Source organism: Carassius carassius, chromosome 10, assembly GCF_963082965.1.
Source record: "Carassius carassius chromosome 10, fCarCar2.1, whole genome shotgun sequence".
Lineage (NCBI taxonomy): Eukaryota > Metazoa > Chordata > Actinopteri > Cypriniformes > Cyprinidae > Carassius > Carassius carassius.
In genome coordinates this window covers 30488278-30506617 of record NC_081764.1, presented here as the reverse complement: position 1 = coordinate 30506617, position 18340 = coordinate 30488278, and the positions used below count along the sequence as shown (strand labels likewise).

At 36.8% G+C, this 18340-nt stretch overlaps 1 protein-coding gene across 3 annotated transcripts in view; it reads left to right on the top strand.

Moving 5' to 3' along the window:
• Positions 1-18340, top strand: part of LOC132152153 (ATP-binding cassette sub-family C member 4-like) — a 56360-nt gene that overhangs the window by 24602 nt on the left and 13418 nt on the right. For 2 of the 3 annotated variants that reach the window (XR_009436485.1, XM_059560892.1), the window contains exons 7-20: positions 497-622; positions 1127-1376; positions 2025-2132; positions 2586-2675; positions 2793-2984; positions 3279-3373; positions 3722-3808; positions 4882-4978; positions 5062-5265; positions 5443-5580; positions 5663-5700; positions 7804-7925; positions 8013-8159; positions 14745-14824. Coding sequence is in view for 2 of the 3 variants with exons in the window: in XM_059560892.1 (XP_059416875.1) it covers positions 497-622; positions 1127-1376; positions 2025-2132; positions 2586-2675; positions 2793-2984; positions 3279-3373; positions 3722-3808; positions 4882-4978; positions 5062-5265; positions 5443-5580; positions 5663-5700; positions 7804-7925; positions 8013-8159; positions 14745-14824 (1774 nt within the window). In the remaining variant the exon portion in view is untranslated. Of the gene's footprint in view, positions 1-496; positions 623-1126; positions 1377-2024; positions 2133-2585; positions 2676-2792; positions 2985-3278; positions 3374-3721; positions 3809-4881; positions 4979-5061; positions 5270-5442; positions 5581-5662; positions 5701-7803; positions 7926-8012; positions 8160-14744; positions 14825-18340 lie in introns of all 3 variants that reach the window. The other variant, XM_059560893.1, reaches the window with a different exon arrangement.

Below are 18340 nucleotides of genomic sequence, written 5' to 3'. Positions count from 1 at the left end.
AAAAACAAAGATAACTTCCTAGTCCTGCTGTAATTACCATCACATCATACAATTATACATTTTCTTTTTTAAATGTTGATTTAATGGAATTGAAAAATGAAAGTCTTAAAAGAACAGACAGGTGAGAGTTTGAAGATCAAAAATGTAGTTTTAAAGCGTGTTCTGAGAGCTTAATTAGTCATTGCCTATTAGTCATTACGTGTCGTTGCCTAATGAGTTCATTCACAATTTCAAAGTGTTATAATAATTTATCAGATCAGTGTCTGCTAATTACATTGTGATAGCAAGTCTAAAGCTTATCCAAATTGATTTATTTATTTATAAGAAGTAAATGTTATTACCAACATGTTACATACTTCATGGTTGATCAGAGCAATGTAAAGATGCTAATTCTAGGAAATGTTTTAACAAACATGAAAGTTTGAAGAAGTCCTTTTTTTTATTTTGTCTTGTTTTAGAATATAGCTTTGAAATGTTTTGTCTGTTTCTCTCACAGGAGTAAAACCGCAGCCTTCACTGACGATAGGATCCGCACTATGAATGAGGTGGTGTCTGGTATACGTATAATTAAGATGTATGCCTGGGAGAAGCCATTCGCAGCACTGGTTAATGATGTACGAAGGTAAAATGATATAGATTTTTTTAGTCTTTTTTTTTTTTTGTGTTCCTGTAGCTCAATTGGTAGAGCATTGCGCTATCAAGCGCAAAGTTGGGGGTTCGATTCCCCGGGAACACATGATAGGTAAAAATTTATAGCCTGAATGCACTGTAAGTCGCTTTGGATAAAAGCGTCTGCCAAATGCATAAATTTTAATTTTACTTTAGTGCTGTGGTTCAGGACTTGGATGAATGCCAGCATGTCAAAAGTGTAAAGTTTTTAATAATGTTTATCATAATTTGAAGCCATGAAATCTCAGCCTTATCCTTGCAATGCCACATATAATGCTTTTTCTAATCTTATCTGTTGTTCTTCTTATAATCTGTCTTTTTCACTATAAAAAGACAGAATGAACTTTATAGTACAAACCGACCTTGTAAAGTTTCATCCGACTCTTAAAACATAATACACTTATTGATTTTTGGTCATAAATAGCTAAACTCTCATTTGTTTGTTTTGGTCTTGTAGGAAGGAGATCTCAAAAATCATGAGCAGCTCTTACCTCCGCGGACTGAACATGGCTTCATTCTTTGCGGCAAATAAAATCATCCTGTTTGTGACATTCACTGTATATGTTCTGGTGGGCGAAGAAATCTCTGCCAGCCGTGTGTTTGTGGCTGTGTCGCTGTTCAGCGCTGTGCGCCTCACTGTTACTCTGTTCTTCCCTGCTGCTATCGAGAAAGTGTCCGAGTCTGCCATCAGCATCCGGAGGATCAAGGTACTGTACAAGTGCCATCATTAGGCCATATTTACACTGTATCTGACTATATCAAATTTTTTTAACGACCAGCTTAAGCTGCATTTACATTACATACTTGATAAAACAGCAAAAAGTAAACATACTGACTCAGAAATGCTTTGGCTGAAAGGGAAGTAAAAACTGCATGCTTTGCAATGGACTCCGATAAAATGATAAAACAAGCATTTGCTCACTCAAAGTTTCAAAATACATAAAACTTCACCATGACTCCACTGTGGTTGAGCCGCCATTGCTTTTTCAATTGACTTATGACTCGTATTGATGGGAATATCCGATTTGTTGATTGGCACATTGTCAATTTCAGGGTTAATTTTAGATCTACTCCAAAGTTTTCACTGACACAGCTTATGTTGCATAAGGCATGAATCTGCAGATTTTGTAATCATGGAGTGTCTGCTTGGAGAAAGAAGTCTTTATATTCAAAGCGGATGATAAATTTTCGGTTTTGACCTCACATTGACCTCTTCCACTTGTCGGACAGTCCTAATTTGTGTCAACCAAAGAAACTCCAAAATACTGCGACTACACTCAACACAGCAGTTTTTTGAGTGTGATGGTCTTGTGTTCGTGCATCATATGTGTCTGTGGTCTTTCTCTCTCATGCAGACGTTCCTCTTGCTCGATGAGCTTGTGAAATCCCACGTTCCACTTTCTCATGAGGATAAGAAAGTGGCATCTGTGGAGATACAGGATCTCGTATGCTACTGGGACAAGGTGAGTTCACTGTGACCAGGCCCTTGAAAGTACACACACCTTCCCCTGAGTTATGCAGTACTTTTGGAAATGCAGAACTACAAGCTGCCATTAAGTTTTCTCGAAAATTCTTTAGGGGAAAAAAGGAAGTGTAGTCTGGATGTCCTGTTTCCTTCCCAAAAGCATGTTAGCTCAGTCATAGTGTATGATCAGGATGTTGTTGTTTTTTTTGTTTTGGTTGGCTTTTTTCTTTTTTTTTTTACAATATATATATTAATTAGTGTATATGTTGTGTTAATTAGTATTGATGCTTACAAGATCATGCTCAAATGAACAAATAGTTGCATGTTTGGTTCTGTACATGCACTTATCATGAAAATGTTTTTTTATTTTTTTATTATTATTTTTTTTTTTTTACAGTTAAGTTTTTTTCATGTTAAAATGTAAATATTTTCTCCCCTCTCTACTTCTCAGACTCTGGATGCACCAACTTTGCAAAATGTGTCCTTTACTGTGAAGCCAGGTCAACTTCTGGCTGTGATTGGTCCTGTGGGGGCTGGAAAGGTCAGTCACAATAATTCCATTCTCTGATTTCAGTTTTTCCAGGTTTGCATTTTTAATTGAAGTGATCATGGCAGCCCTGAGTGTTATTAGTTACTAATCTTCACCTCTCTCCCACAGTCTTCTCTCCTCAGCACTGTTCTGGGAGAGCTTCCAGCAGAAACGGGTGTGATAAAGGTCAAAGGTGAGCTGACGTACGCCTCCCAGCAGCCTTGGGTTTTTCCAGGAACCATTCGGAGCAACATACTGTTTGGAAAGGAGCTGCAGCCCCGGCGATATGAGAGCGTCCTCAGAGCCTGTGCGCTCGAAAGGGTGAGAAGTGTATTAGTTAATTCATCCATCTCACTCTTATGGACTTTCTAACCTTTTCCATTTACTTGTAAATTAAATTCTCAGTAAGATTATTAATGGTTTTCTTTTTGTAATGCATTTATTGTAACTTTTGATCAATTGCATGCAGCCTTGCTAGTTTTTGTATTTGGTTGTTGCTTTAAAACTTTAACTTCACACCTTCATAAAACTTTAACTGGACATATTCACCACTGTAAAGCTCAATTTGTTGTAAGCTGTAATATACTAATACTGTAGTTCTTTCTGTTTGTATAGGACATGGAGCTGCTTCCTGATGGGGATTTGACCGTGATAGGAGACAGAGGAGCAACCCTCAGTGGGGGACAGAAAGCTCGAGTCAACCTGGCTAGGTATCCCAACCTGTTAACACTTGAAAAATCAACCATTTTTCACTTTTATTATACAAATTCTGCAATTTAGTAAAACTCATTTTCTTACCTTATCGGATACATTGTTCTGAACAAAAAAATAATAATTACATTATTATATGATGTGTATAAAGCATTGTATGTGTTTTCTGAAGACATGCTAAGGATATAGTTAAACAATGACATTTTGTAATGTAAAAAATATATTAAATGGAAAAAATTAAAAAAAATTCTAAATAACAGACTAGCATATATTTACTAATAGGGAGAAGTATTTAAGAGCTATTTCAGTAGTTTTTGTACATATCTGTTACTGTCTGTGGGTTTTAGGGCTGTGTATCAGGATGCTGATATTTACCTGTTGGATGATCCATTGAGTGCAGTGGATGCAGAAGTGGGCAGACACCTATTTGAACAGTGAGTACATATTGTTCCCTGATCCTGTTTTCTTTTTTACTGTTGATCTTCATGATGTTTCATACATTGAAAGCTTTTAGTTTTCAGGGACAGTCAAGCTCCGCAACAGGCATGCATGTATGTGTGATCAGGGTGATTTATTGACACACACTGATCACACGTGCTCAGAAGAATGGTGCTCGTGGAGTGAAGTGCCGTGGTGAAGATCCCTCTCCTGGGAAGCCTGGAGCTCCATAAACACACATTAATAACGCATTAATGCAAGTTAATTTTAACAGCACTAATTTTATTAACGCACGATTAATGCTGCATGTATTTTCTGTTTCAGGGTTTCCGCGAGTCCTTAACATTTTTTAAGAGGTCTTACATTTTGTTCTATCAAATTTAAGGTCATAAAAAGTCTCAAATGGTACAAGAAAGTTTTAATCATAATTTCAGAAGGTCTTAAATTTGTGGAGGAAAAGACAACAATTGCGATATGGCTTAAAGTGATGATTAAACTTCAAAAGGCAATGATTTCATTGAACAAATATAAGTGCTGCATGTTTCAAAGTCAGCTGCTGCTCTTCTTTGTTTAATGTTGGAGAAACCTCTTTATTTCTGCCGTTCCGACAGCACCATCTGCTGGCATAGAATGAAATGGCATTTTCAATAAGCCCATCTGCTGTGTTTGTTCAGACCAATGCGAAAATCCAACCATGTTTTCATATAGCAAACATGCATTTGTAAATGTAAACTGGTAGATCGATAAGAAGATAATGCATAAACTATTATTATTAGTGTTCCTGTAGCTCAATTGGTAGAGCATTGCGATATCAAGCACAAGGTTCAGGGTTCGATTCCCCGGGATCACATGAAAGGTAAAAATTGATAACCTGAATGCACTGTAAGTCGCTTTGGATAAAAGCGTCTGCTAAATGCATAAATTTAATTTTTAATTTAATTTTTAATTTTAATTTAATTTAACTATTAAGCCTATTAAATCTTACTGACTCCAAACTTTTGAACCAAGATCATTGTTGAATTCACTGTTTCTTTGCAGTAAATGTTAAGAGCACAGATTGTCCTTGCAGGTGTATTTGTGGTATTCTGAAGGAAAAGCCCAGAATCTTGGTTACTCACCAGCTGCAGTATCTGAAGGCTGCAGATCAGATCCTGGTTTTGAAGGAGGTAAACTGTAACACACACACCAGTCAATCTACAATCCACCTGTGAATAAATGAGTCAAACTGAACTCATGTTGTCTCTCTCAGGGACACATGGTGGCAAGTGGCACATACTCCGAGCTGCAGCAGTCAGGAGTGGATTTCACCTCTCTGCTGAAGAAGGACGAGGAAGAGGAGGGTGAAAAGGAAGAGGCTCCTCGCTCCCCCCGGAGCCGCACCCTCTCCCGGAACTCTGTCCACTCTCGCTCTTCATCTGTTCTGTCTGTTAAAGATGAATCTGATCAGCTGCCGGTAGGTCTGACTTGTCATTTACTTTTGGGTGAACTTTTTCTATAACTTTCGCATTTACAGTTCAGGCTGGTCCATAGCTCCATCTAGTGGATGGGTGGGATGGTACTTACTGTCTGATCATAAAAATAGACAGTTCCACCAAGTAAAAAAAAAATCATTGTTTTTCCTCATGAGCAGGCAGAGCCTGTGCATACCATGGCCGAGGAGACACGCACTGAGGGGACCATCGGCCTTCGCATGTACTGGAAATATTTCAGAGCTGGAGCCAACGTCATTATGCTGATTTTATTTGTTCTCCTCAACGTGCTGGCACAGGTATAAGAAACAGCAGTGTTAAACTGAAAGACCTTTCACTCGCGGTTACAGATTCACGCTAATGCCGTTTTTTGCTCCACAGGCTTTTTATATTCTTCATGACTGGTGGCTTTCTTACTGGTGAGTGATCTGTAATATTTTTAATAGCTATGCTGCATGAAAGGTAATTTTCAAAAATCCATAATGGGGCACTTAAAAGTGGAATAATATTTTACAGTATTCCTGTATTTATTTTTAATCAAATAGATGCATCCTCGTTGAGCATTAGAGACATTTTTCAAAACATAGTAGTGGCCTTATGGTTAGAGAGTCAGACTTGTAACCCAAAGGTTGTGGGTTTGAGTCTCATGCCAGCAGGGATTGTAGGTGGAGGAGTGAATGTACAGTACTCTCTCCCACCTTCAATACCACGACTGAGGTGTCCTTGAGCAAGGCACCGAACTCCCAACTGCCCCCGGACGCCACAGCATAAATGGCTGCTCACTGCTCCTGGTGTGTGTTCACTGCTGTTTGAGTGCACTTAGGATGGGTTAAATGCAAAGCACTTATTCCACGTATGGGTAACAATACTTGGCCACTCGTCACATATTGTTTCAATATTTAAGTCTTGTTTTAATTGCAGAGTCACTCTAAAACATATTTAAAAGCTCAAATATATGCATACATTTTAATAGAATCATTAAAGTCGAAATCATGCTGGATCGAAAAAGACACTAAGTACTGTAGTGCATTAAGTAGACAGGTGCATCTCAATAAGTTAGAATATTGTGGAAAAGTAATTCAGTAATTCAACTCAAATTGTGAAACTAATATATTAAATGCAATGCACACAGACTGAAGTAGTTTAAGTCTTTGGTTCTTTTAATTGTGATGATTTTTGCTCACATTTAACAAAAACCCATAATTCTCAACAAATTAGAATATGATGACATTTCAATCAGCTAATCAACTCAAAACACCTGCAGAGGTTTTCTGAGCCTTCAAAATGGTCTCAGTTTGGTTCACTAGGCTACACAATCATGGGAAAGACTGCTGATCTGACAGTTGTCCAGAAGACAATCATTGACACCCTTCACAAGGAGGGTATGCCACAAACATTCATTGCCAAAGAAGCTGGCTGTTCACAGAGTGCTGTATCCAAGCATGTTAACAGAAAGTTGAGTTGAAGGAAAAAGTGTGGACGAAAAAGATGCACAACCAACCGAGAGATCCGCAGCTTTATGATGATTGTCAAGCAAAATCGATTCAAGAATTTGAGTGAACTTCACAAGGAATGGACTGAGGTTGGGGTCAAGGCATGCAGACGTGTTCCTCTTGTTAAGCCACTCCTGAACCACAGACAACGTAAGAGACGTCTTACCTGGGCTAAGGAGAAGAAGAACTGGACTGTTGCCCAGTGGTCCAAAGTCATCTTTTCAGATGAGAGCAAGTTTTAGCAAGTTTACCAAGACATTTTGGAGCAAGTCATGCTTTTTTTCTGCTGACCAGCTTTTTGAAGATGCTGATTTCATTTTCCAGCAGGATTTGGCACCTGCATACACTACCAAAAGCACCAAAAGTTGTTAAATGACCATGGTGTTGGTGTGCTTGACTGGCCAGTAAACTCACCAGACCTGAACCCCATAGAAAATCTGTGGGGTATTGTCAAGAGGAAAATGAGAAACAAGAGACCAAACAATCCAGATGAGCTGAAAGCCACTGTCAAAGAAACCTGGGCTTCCAGACCACCTCAGCAGTGCCAAAAACTGATCACCTCCATGCCACGCTGAATTGAGGCAGTGATTAAAGCAAAAGGAGCCCCTACCGAGTATTGAGTATATGTACATTGAAGGAACATACTTTCCAGAAGGCCAACAATTCACTAAAACATGTTTTATTGTTCTTATGAAGTATTCTAATATGTTGAGATTGTGAATTGGTGGGGTTTTGTTAAATGTGAGCCTAAATCATCACAATTAAAAGAACCAAAGACTTAAACTACTTCAGTCTGTGAGCATTGAATTTATTTAATACACGAGTTTCACAATTTGAGTTGAATTACTGAAATAAATGAACTTTTCCACGAAATTCAAATTTATAATTTAATATTCTAATTCTAATTTATTGAGATGCACCTGTAACTGCATTTTATTTGAACAACCTAAATAGTGCTTAATACACTAGATGGACATGATGTTCTGGTGTTTACAAGCTGTCATAATGTAATAACATTGTGATTGACAGGGCCAATGAGCAGAATAACTTTCATTCCTCTAACATCACTGCCAATGGCACAAATTGCACTTTGATGAAACTTAACACAACTCAAGAGCTCAACCTGGATTTCTATCTTGGCATCTATGCAGGTATGCTCATGATTAAAGTCAGCAAAAGTCCAAATGTAGATGTGTCTCCCAATGGTAATGGAGATTTGTGTATCCTATGTTCATCAGGCTTAACAGGAGCCACCATCATCTTTGGGTTCATGCGCAGTCTGTTTATGTTTAATGCTCTGGTGAGCTCAGCGGAGACGCTACACAACCGCATGTTCAACAGCATCCTGAGAACCCCGGTCCGTTTTTTTGACATCAACCCCATTGGTGAGTACAGAAACACCAAAGACTTCATATATTCCTGTCTGTTTATCAAGCTAGTTTTGAAGGCAGTGTTGGAAGTGACCAGCAGAGAGCAGCACATCCTGTGAAAAGTCCTTTGGGCAATTTCTCTATCCTGTGCTGTTCTTTGAAAACCTCTGTTGATGTGCAATTACTGCCAGAGCAAAGGAAGGTTGTTGTTTTTTCAACCAAGAAAATCCTCCATAGCATCGTTTTTCCTTCTGAAGCATCAGTGAACTTTTGAACCTTCTGTAATAGTTGCACATGAGTCTTTCAGTCGTCCTCTGTGTGAAAAGATGGATCTCAAAATCATACAGTGATTGTTGGAAAGGGTACAAATACGCAACAGATGCTGGAAAATCAAAGAATTTGTGAGACCTGAAGGATTTTTCCTGGATGTTGATCATCCAGCTAAACTTTTGAATAGGGTCATTTAAAAAAAAATATTAATAATCTATTATTTTCTCTTGTGGACTATATGTAAAAATATTTTAAGTGAAATATCTTATTCCGGTCAGTAGTAAATAAAAAATAACATGCATTTTATATGATTCCTTAGTTTGGTAAAATAATTATCATTTTGCAGATACTGCAAAGTGTATGTAATATTGTGACCACAACTGCAATTATAGTAAAAGCAATAATATTATGAAATGTGTATAATATTATTAAAATTGTAGATGACTCTTATCTATTTAAAAATGTTTTAAAATGTAATTTATTCCTGTGATGCAAAACTGAATTTTCAGCATCATTACTCCAGTGTTCAATGTCACATGATCCTTCAGAAAAAATGTCTAATATGTTGACTTACTGCTCAAGAAATATTTCTTATTATTATCAATGTTGAAAACAGTTGTGCTGCTTAATATTTTTCTAGAAACAGTGACATTTATTTGAAATCACATTCATTTGAAATCTTTTGTAAAATTATAAATATCTGTACTGTCCCTTTATCAATTTAATGCATCCTTACTGAATAAAAGTATTAGTATTAGTATTATTTTTAAATATTGCTTTTGAGCGGTAGTGTTCGACTTAAATTTTATGTTAAAAGTAATGGCCAAAACATTTCACCATCCCAAAAAAAAAGTTAAGTTTTCATGTAGGGCTGGACGATTAATCGAAAAGTAATCGAAACTGAAATTTAGAACATTTAACCGACGTAATTTTCCCATGTCGGTTATTTCGATTATTTCCTGTTAATACTTCCCCCTTAAAAGCGTGTGTAGCCACGTGATTCTGCCAGTCAGTGGCATAAAAGCAAAACACGGAGGTGAACGCCGGTTCAACACATACTGATGGCGCGTGAACGGTGAGCCTTGAGTCTTCACTAAACTTTGTCAGTTGTATTTGTTTTATGGTTTGGACGTTCAAGCGATTAGACCAGGGGTGTAAAACATACAGCCCGCGGGCCAAACACGGCCCACAGAGGTGTCCAATCCGGCCCGCAGGACGATTTCAACAATAATATAAAATAATAAATTAAACCTCAATTTGAAAATTAAATAAACAAATTACTAATTAATTTACGTTGATATTACACCTCGGGAGTTTGGACACTTAACATGCGCATTTTAAAGCGGCGCCCGAATCTCGAGCAGCATGAGGATATGATGATAGCTGCGTTGTAACTGATGCTTGTGTGGCAATTTTCTTGTGATTTTAAACATGTCCAAAAGAAGACATTTGGCCTGGAACGACGGACAGGTTATTTAAGGAGAAATGGAAAAAAGGTATTATCTCAACGCCTACATGTAAGTTTAATCACAACTCGTGATATTAAATCACACTCTTGAGGTACTGGACAGTTTCGTATGGAGAAAGTAAATGAGCAAGGAGTGTGCAATATTTATCGTGTACTAATATCCTAACTGTTGTTTTAATGATGTGCGAACTGACATTTTGTAACTTTGCACAAAAAAAAAAAACTATGCCCTGTATTGTTTTTAATATTTATGTCATGATCGTTAAGTAATATCTAACTATATCAAGAGTGTTGCTTTCCCGAATTTCAGCGCGATCGCTTTTATACAATAGCTCAACTAAAAAGATGCTAGTATTAAGTGTGTTACATTAATCACAATGCTGTCTAGCTCTGTTTCGGCAAGGAAACGTTTTTAACAAGGCCAAAGTAAGACCAATTGTGAGTCTCGTGCAGCACTGAGTATTTTGTTACTGAATTAATCTTTGTTTTTGAACAAAGCATTTGAATCTAAGATTCAGTGGCCCTTTCATAAAGACAATCACTAACTTCATTTCTAAATGAATCAGCCGTTTTGAATGAGTCAGTTCACTCATAAAGACAGAGATTTGCTGCCATTTAGTGTCATATTTATTTATCCATGTCTGGCTTAAATCATCTCAAGAACACACTCTGCAAAATATGGTTTATATATATATATATATATATATATATATGTGTGTGTGTGTGTGTGTGTGTGTGTGTGTATGTATATGTATGTCATTTTGTGTCAATATTGCACACCCCTAAAATAACATCATCTTCACAGCATCATCTTCAAAAAAATAATTTCCAATATGTGTGTGTGTATGTGTGTGTATATATATATATATACACATACACACACACATATATACATATAGAGTTTAACAAAAAGGTGATTCTGCCCGCACAAGGGGACATTTTCTCTGATCCGGCCCTCAACCTTAAATGAGTTTGACACCCCTGGATTAGACGATCGGATGTGTATTATTATATCAAGCTACCATGTTCGCGCAGCTGCATTGTGGCACGAAAACTCATAGCTGTGAAGATCGCGCGCACAGAGGAACGCAGTTGTCATCGCTGTCCTGTGATTTATCACTAAAGTATCTTAGAATCTCAAAACCTATTATAGCATATTTGTCTACGTTTGAAGGAACTAGGCTATTGACAACCCCCAGCTTCACAATAATATAGAGACGGTATGACTAATTCACACACGCAATCACTCGTACTGGTACTGTTTACCTTTAATCTTTATTTATCTCTTACACCGAGCAATAATATGTAAGAAAGGTTACGAACATAGATAAAATAACTGCTGATAGTGAGCTATGATCGTTCTTTCAATAGGAAAAAATATCCCACCTTTAATAGTCGATCTCAACCGTCTGGCAGAGGCCAGTCTAAAAAGACACTCAGGACAGTTGAGAGAACGCTGCTGCGTGTCGACACGAAAGCGTATCATTTTCATGTGTTATTAAGCCTTGCCACTTGCAAATGTAACCATTCAAAAGACTTTAAAGCATTCAAACACAAGACGCGGAAAAGCTGAACTGAGTAGCTGGTTACTCGCGCTGTGCTCGGTGCGCACGTGAAAAGAGAGCCGCGTCTCACAGACAGCAAAACTGAACCGACCTCTCGTTTGTGAAGTTTTCCTTTAAGTTCCTCCGGCACCTCAACGAACAAAAACAAATCTCAGTTTAAACAAACAGAAAAGGATGTTTAAGAGCCCACTTCAGCACCGCGGTGTTCTGGTGTTCAGGCTCACACAGAGAAAGGCGTCTCAAAACTCTTGAACAAACCGACAGATCCATAAAAAATATGTGAAAATACCCATCTTGGATAGTATGTTCGAAAAAACTGTCAGTTATGTCTTAAGTTAAAGTAAACAGTTGAGAAAAAAAATCGTATGTGTATTATATTGGATGCATTCATTCAGTGACCGCGCCTTATAGGGCTTGGGTGCCGCGTTGCATTCTGGGACGTGGCAGGCAATGTTGATGAACAAATAAACAGAACGAACATACAAATGAAACACTTTCAAACAGGGCCCACTGGTACAAACTGAACCGGGGCCCCGCAAACCACAACTATGGCCCTGTTTACCTTACAAACCTTGTAAGTGAACTATGAGGGCAAAAAAACTAAACAGAAACAAAATAATCGTTCATTAATCATAATCGAGGTAAAATGTTCAATTAATCAAAGTTTTGACTTTAGGCCATAATCGTCCAGCCCTATTTTCATGTAGCATAAACAAAATGTATACAAACATAGCTTGAATGTATTAAAATATAATAGTCATAAAATTGCAATACTCAGATTAATTCTAATAAACATCACTGATTTTGGTATTTAGAGAAGTCCTTGTGTTGTGTTATTACATGCTATCACCATGGTACTATGTGATAAAAAAGAAAAACCAAAAATGTTTTTGTTAGCATATATATATATATATATATATATATATATATATATATACAGTACAGACCAAAAGTTTGGACACACCTTCTCATTCAAAGAGTTTTCTTTATTTTCATGACTATGAAAATTGTAAAGTCACACTGAAGGCATCAAAACTATGAATTAACACATGTGGAATTATATATGGAATTATATACATAACAAAAAAGTGTGAAACAACTGAAAATATGTCATATTCTAGGTTCTTCAAAGTAGCCACCTTTTGCTTTGATTACTGCTTTGCACACTCTTGGCATTCTCTTGATGAGCTTCAAGAGGTAGTCACCTGAAATGGTTTTCACTTCACAGGTGTGCCCTGTCAGGTTTAATAAGTGTGATTTCTTGCCTTATAAATGTGGTTGGGACCATCAGTTGTGTTGTGCAGAAGTCAGGTGGATACACAGCTGATAGTCCTACTGAATAGACTGTTTGAATTTGTATTATGGCAAGAAAAGTGGTGTTATTGTTACTGACTTTGACCATTTTAAAATGATTTCCAGACTTCCTCAGTGGAGGAGCACATAGAAAAGGAAAGCGGACTGGTGTGCTTTCAATGATGTTTGCCCTAGTTGAGTGTTTACTCTGGAGTGTTGAGTAAACGGCAGCGTTTGAGGTCTTTGCTCATACAGAGATGTATATTAGCTGTGTGGAGTGTGAAGTGTTTGGATTGAAGGGCAGGTGTGTGTGAAGTCAAATGATCTGATTTTACTGGCTGTTTTGCTTTCCCTGTTCCTCTTGTGTTAATGCTCTAGAATTATGAGTCATGGAGCATGAATCTGAGCAGTAGCCTATTAGAAATGTTATTATTATTATCTTTATTGCACCTTATTTGCAGTAACATTTGACCTATATAAGTAATTTAAGTCTATTTATTTATCCGTTTTTGGTGGTAACTTCAAATAATATCTCCAAATAATCCAAATAATTAAATAATCATATTTATATAAATATAAAATGAAAAATAAAAGTATGAACAACCAAGTTTTATTGTATAATTAATCAAAAGAAAATGATATTATATTATATTATATCATATTATAGTGATCATGTTGGTCAGCATTTAAACACGCAGGACAAAGTCGCTGATATGGCCAGTTTAAAGCAGTTTCTAGCTCTCGCCTTCTAAGAAGCAAAAAAAAAAAGAGCCTTCTAAAGTCATTAAGGGTTGCTTATCGGGGTGTTACTATTGATAACATGAGCAAAAGAGCATTTACAAGTCTCAAAAGTCTTAATAGATAATTTTATGGCTGCCGAAGAGTCAGGTGGAGCACTTTTTCATGATACTGTTATCAGCCGTGCACCCACGAGGCACAATTACAGCGGGAGGCACTCGTAGAAATCACATCACTTTGTGGAAACTTTTATGGCTGGAATAAGTGTGTGGTGTGGATTAGTTGACACAACTGCTGTATCCTGTGTCTCTGCACTCTAGTCTTTTTCATTGGTAATCTATTCTCTCTGGTAATAAAGAATGGTTAACACTAGTGGGTGTTTATTTTGTCTGCCAGTTCTTCTGGACTTGTAATCTAAGCATGATTGGCCATAAACATTTCTGACAAATGACAAACAGATATCCAGCATGGTGCCTTTGTTGATTGAGTTCTCCTTTGTTTGCATTATTTTTGTTTAATATGCCATTTATTATCCTTCCAGTCACTCAAATCATGGGTTAAAGGCCTTTATGGGCTGAATTTATCATAGTCAGTTAGATAAGAAGTAAAGGGTAAAATGGGATTGTTATTGTTAAAATAATTCAGCAGAAAAGTTTGCAAGGCACATCATTACTACTTAGTGCTGCTTTCATCACTATTACGGAATAAGAGTGTCCAAGATAAAGAAAAGGATAGATATTTAAAACAAATCTGGTTTCCTGTTAAAATGTTAAAATCTTTCTATTTTATGGTTTTGAAAAACTCATTTACAATTTTTAAGAAAAGTTGAAATTTTATTCCAGAAATGTGATATAACCATCAAATATACATAACAGAAAATAATCATTATTTATCCTTATTTTTAATAAAAGTTTTTAAATGTATTTGTGAAGGTTTAAAGAAGTTTTTTTTTTTTACAGATAGCTTGAATAATTATTAGTTTATTAAATATCATTAGTTTATATTACTTTTTTAAAATATCATAAGTGATTAAAAAGGTCAGTTTGTAGAGACTTATTGACTTTTTATTTATTATTTTTTTGTTTTAATTAATGAATTGTATTTATTTATTTATTGCATTTTACAAAAGCTTTTTAAATATCAATTAACTTAATGGTCATTTTCTTCACAGTGTCCTGTCTTGTTGAATCTAGTTCAATTGTTTGGTATTGTGCAATGATCTGAGAGCTGATTGTTCTCTGAATGGCTTTTCCCTTCACATTTCAGGAAGAATCCTCAACCGGTTCTCCAAAGACATCGGCCACCTTGATTCCTTACTTCCGTGGACATTTGTGGATTTTATCCAGGTACATTTTGTAGCGCAGTGTCTGTTAAACACCACATAATAAGCACATGCTGACATGGCTGGATCAGAACACCCATCACTTGTAGCCATGTGCATTATTCGCTCTGGTAAACCAAGTGTTGTAGACCAACAACATATTGTGGCTTTTTCCCTGGCAAATGACAATGTGGTCAGTACGTGGGTGACAGGTGTCACTTTATGTGCTCAGAGTGCTATTGTCTGAAACTTGACAGACTGAGTGGAAGTACAATAGTCTTTCATTTAAGGAGCTTCTCATTGTGAGGGGCAGCAGAATCCTCCTTGTTCTCTTAGCATGTCTCTCTCGTCACTTAGTCTTTCCCACAGTCCTCTGTCACTATTGGTTCCCTTTAGTGTGGCAGCAAAGTCAGCATGTACTGTTGAATAGTTCCTAAATAATGGCATACTACTATTCTGCTTGTACTATTTATCAATATTGGTGCCTTCAAGATGGAATGCTCAGACTTACAAGATGAAAGCCATAACTTAAGGAGGCATGGAGGAAGATAAGATAATTTGTGCTTTGTTTTCTCACACTAGTGCCAATGAACGTTGTTTCGTGAAAGTTGAGATGTAGGAAACATTGCCCAACGTCATTTTTATTTTGAGTAAAATCATTGAAACACGCATCATGTTGTGATTACAGGTTATGAACCTGTAAATGGGCGATTCACAGAATCTATCTATCAGAATCCTATCTATTGTTTTTAACATTGTTTGGATTACCAAACAGGTATTTTAACAAAGAAATTGATTAAATTGCAAATTACTGGATGCCACTATGGATTAAAAATGTAACATGAGTACAATGTGCTGGTATCCATTCTGAATGTGACTACGCTGATGAAGCGACCAAAGCGGTTTCTAAGTTAAAGCAGGGAGATTCACTCTGACGCTACTGAGGTTCTTCTACACGTCGAGTCCCAAACTAACAAGCACAGTAATGCTTTTGTCAGTTTTTGTGCCACCTAGTTTGGTCATTCCAACACTAACCTTAAGTTATTAACACAGTTACGGGTAAGAGTAGGGGATTATGGGTAATTTAAACGAGATCTCACTCAGAAAGTGTGGAGTCATGCTGTCCAGGCAGTCTGACTGTTTTTCTTCCGTGTCCTTTGATAAATGTTTGTTGTCAAATGGAGCAACCAAAACCACTAAGTGCTTTAATGACCCAGCAGTCAACTGTTGTGACGCAGTGTTTTCTACAGCTCACTTATTTTACTCTTTGCTTATTTTAATTAGAGATGCACCGATTGCAATTTTCTTGGCTGATTGCGATTTCCGATTTAAAAAAAATTTTGTCAGTGTGATCTGCCGATTAGAGCTGAAACAACGAATCGATTTAATCGATTAAAATCGATTATTAAAATAGTTGTCAACTAATTTAGTCATCGATTCGTTGCTAAATAACTTATTTGCCGTAAGCGGCTCATTTCGTGCATATTTCAAATCTGCGGTGACCAAAGTGTGGCAGTAATGAGCCACCGGAGGTTTTACTCAGCCAGTACAGCAGGAGAAGTAGCGAATAGCCAATAGCTGGCCTCGTTTTGTCACGTGCTTCCCGAACAGCGTCTCTGCAGCATTCAGCAGGATGTGGGAGTACTTTACTTTGAGCCTTCAAAAAAGAAGAGTAACCTGTAAACTCTGCACTACGGAACTGTTTAAGGGGACGTTCACATATCGCGTCTTTTGCGCGCTCAAGTTCGTTATTTCCAACATCGCATCGAGTTAAAACATTTCAACTTTTCAGAATGCAGCAAGCGCACCGCGGGTCATGTGACAAGAACTAACCAATCAGCTTCATCCTTCCCCGTAACAACGTTAAAAGCTCAGTCAAGATGAAAGGAACAGCTGATCATAGTTGTATATGGATTTCCATTTTGAAATAAATTTAGTAGCAGAGCTACTGGAAGCGATTTTTTGAGCTGCAAATCCATTTATCCTTTGCTGAAATTCCCGCGTCTTCAAGGAGAGAGCACGTCATGGTTGCTTGGCAAAGGCAGACGCCTCAGGGGCGCTTCTGCACGAGCGCTTTGGAAAGGAGGAGAAAGTGGCGCGCCTAGCGTTTTCCACGCGTTTTTAGGCGCGATATGTGAACGGCCCCTAAGACTTTCATTTGTGCAGATTCTCCAGTACAATGTTGTTTGCAAATGTTTAGTCGTAAAAGCTGATAACATTGCTTTTTAACAGTTAACATTTAAAGCTTTACAAACATGTTCTGTGATCAGTTTGTCGTTTACCAGTTCAAAATTCAGTCATGCAGCCTAATTATGACTGAATGAGAGAGGTAAATGTTTAAAGATATTTGAAATGCACTTTTTTTTTCTAAGTATTCACTGCTCTTTTTCACACAGCAGGTTTTTTGTGTGTCCAATTTTTTTTCTGGACAACCTTCTGATGGATTTTACTTTAAATTGTGAGTTCCATTCAGGTTTCATGCCATTGGCACTTTTTTCGAAGGATTGTTTACAATTTCACAGCAAAAGCTATAAAGCTGTTTTCCAGTAAATAATAAAATACAATGCACTGCAATTTTATTCTGTTTTATCCTTATTCTTCGTGAAAATATGTTCTGAAAGATTCCTTAATAAGCTTTGTCCGGGATGTTAAACTACTTTAGGAGCTCTAAGGACTGCCATGGTGAAAACATTTGATATCTCCTTGTGAAATTTGCTAGAGTATGGGTCAGTGTTTTGATTGCAGAAGAGTTTGACAAAGGATTACTAACACAATAAAACAACTCCAGGTATATTTTTAATGAGGATATGACAATGCAAAATGGTTAAAATCTCTTAAAAATCTATGCTGAAGGATAAAGACCATTTATTAATAATTTACTTGGGGAAAAAATGGAAAAAACTAAAATATAAGCACATAAACCGATTAATCGTAAAAATAATAGACAGATTAATCGATTATCAAAATAATCGTTAGTTGCAGCCCTACTGCCGATACTGATTTTTGCCGATTCCGAATTTATTTTTCTAAGAGATATAATTGACAGCATATACAAACGACTTTCCTTCGATGCAAATTTTCACACACAAAAAAAAACAAGATAATAAAATAAGAACAAATAAAAAAAATGCAAACAGAAGCAGATATAAATGCAAAATAATAAAGAGAGCTGTGAAACTAAGTTTTTCAGGTTAAGTTTTTATTCAGGTAAGAAATACTACAGAAATTAAAGTAATCAAATGTAAATTTTTATCAAAGGTAATTTCTGTAATCTTCATTGTAAAAATTAAATACAAATGAATGCTTACCTTTAAAGTTATAAAACGTATTCAATCAAGAGCAGACAGTGATTTTCTTTGTCTTTTGTTCTTTGATTAACATAAGACAGCAGCAGGGATATTAGACAGAGGTTATTCACAGACCCAGTATACTATAAAGGCCCGTTCACCCCGAAAACGATAACTATAAAGATAACGATATTAGCGTCCACACCATCGAACAATATTGTGTGTTTATTCGAAGCACACATGCGTCTGCCGCT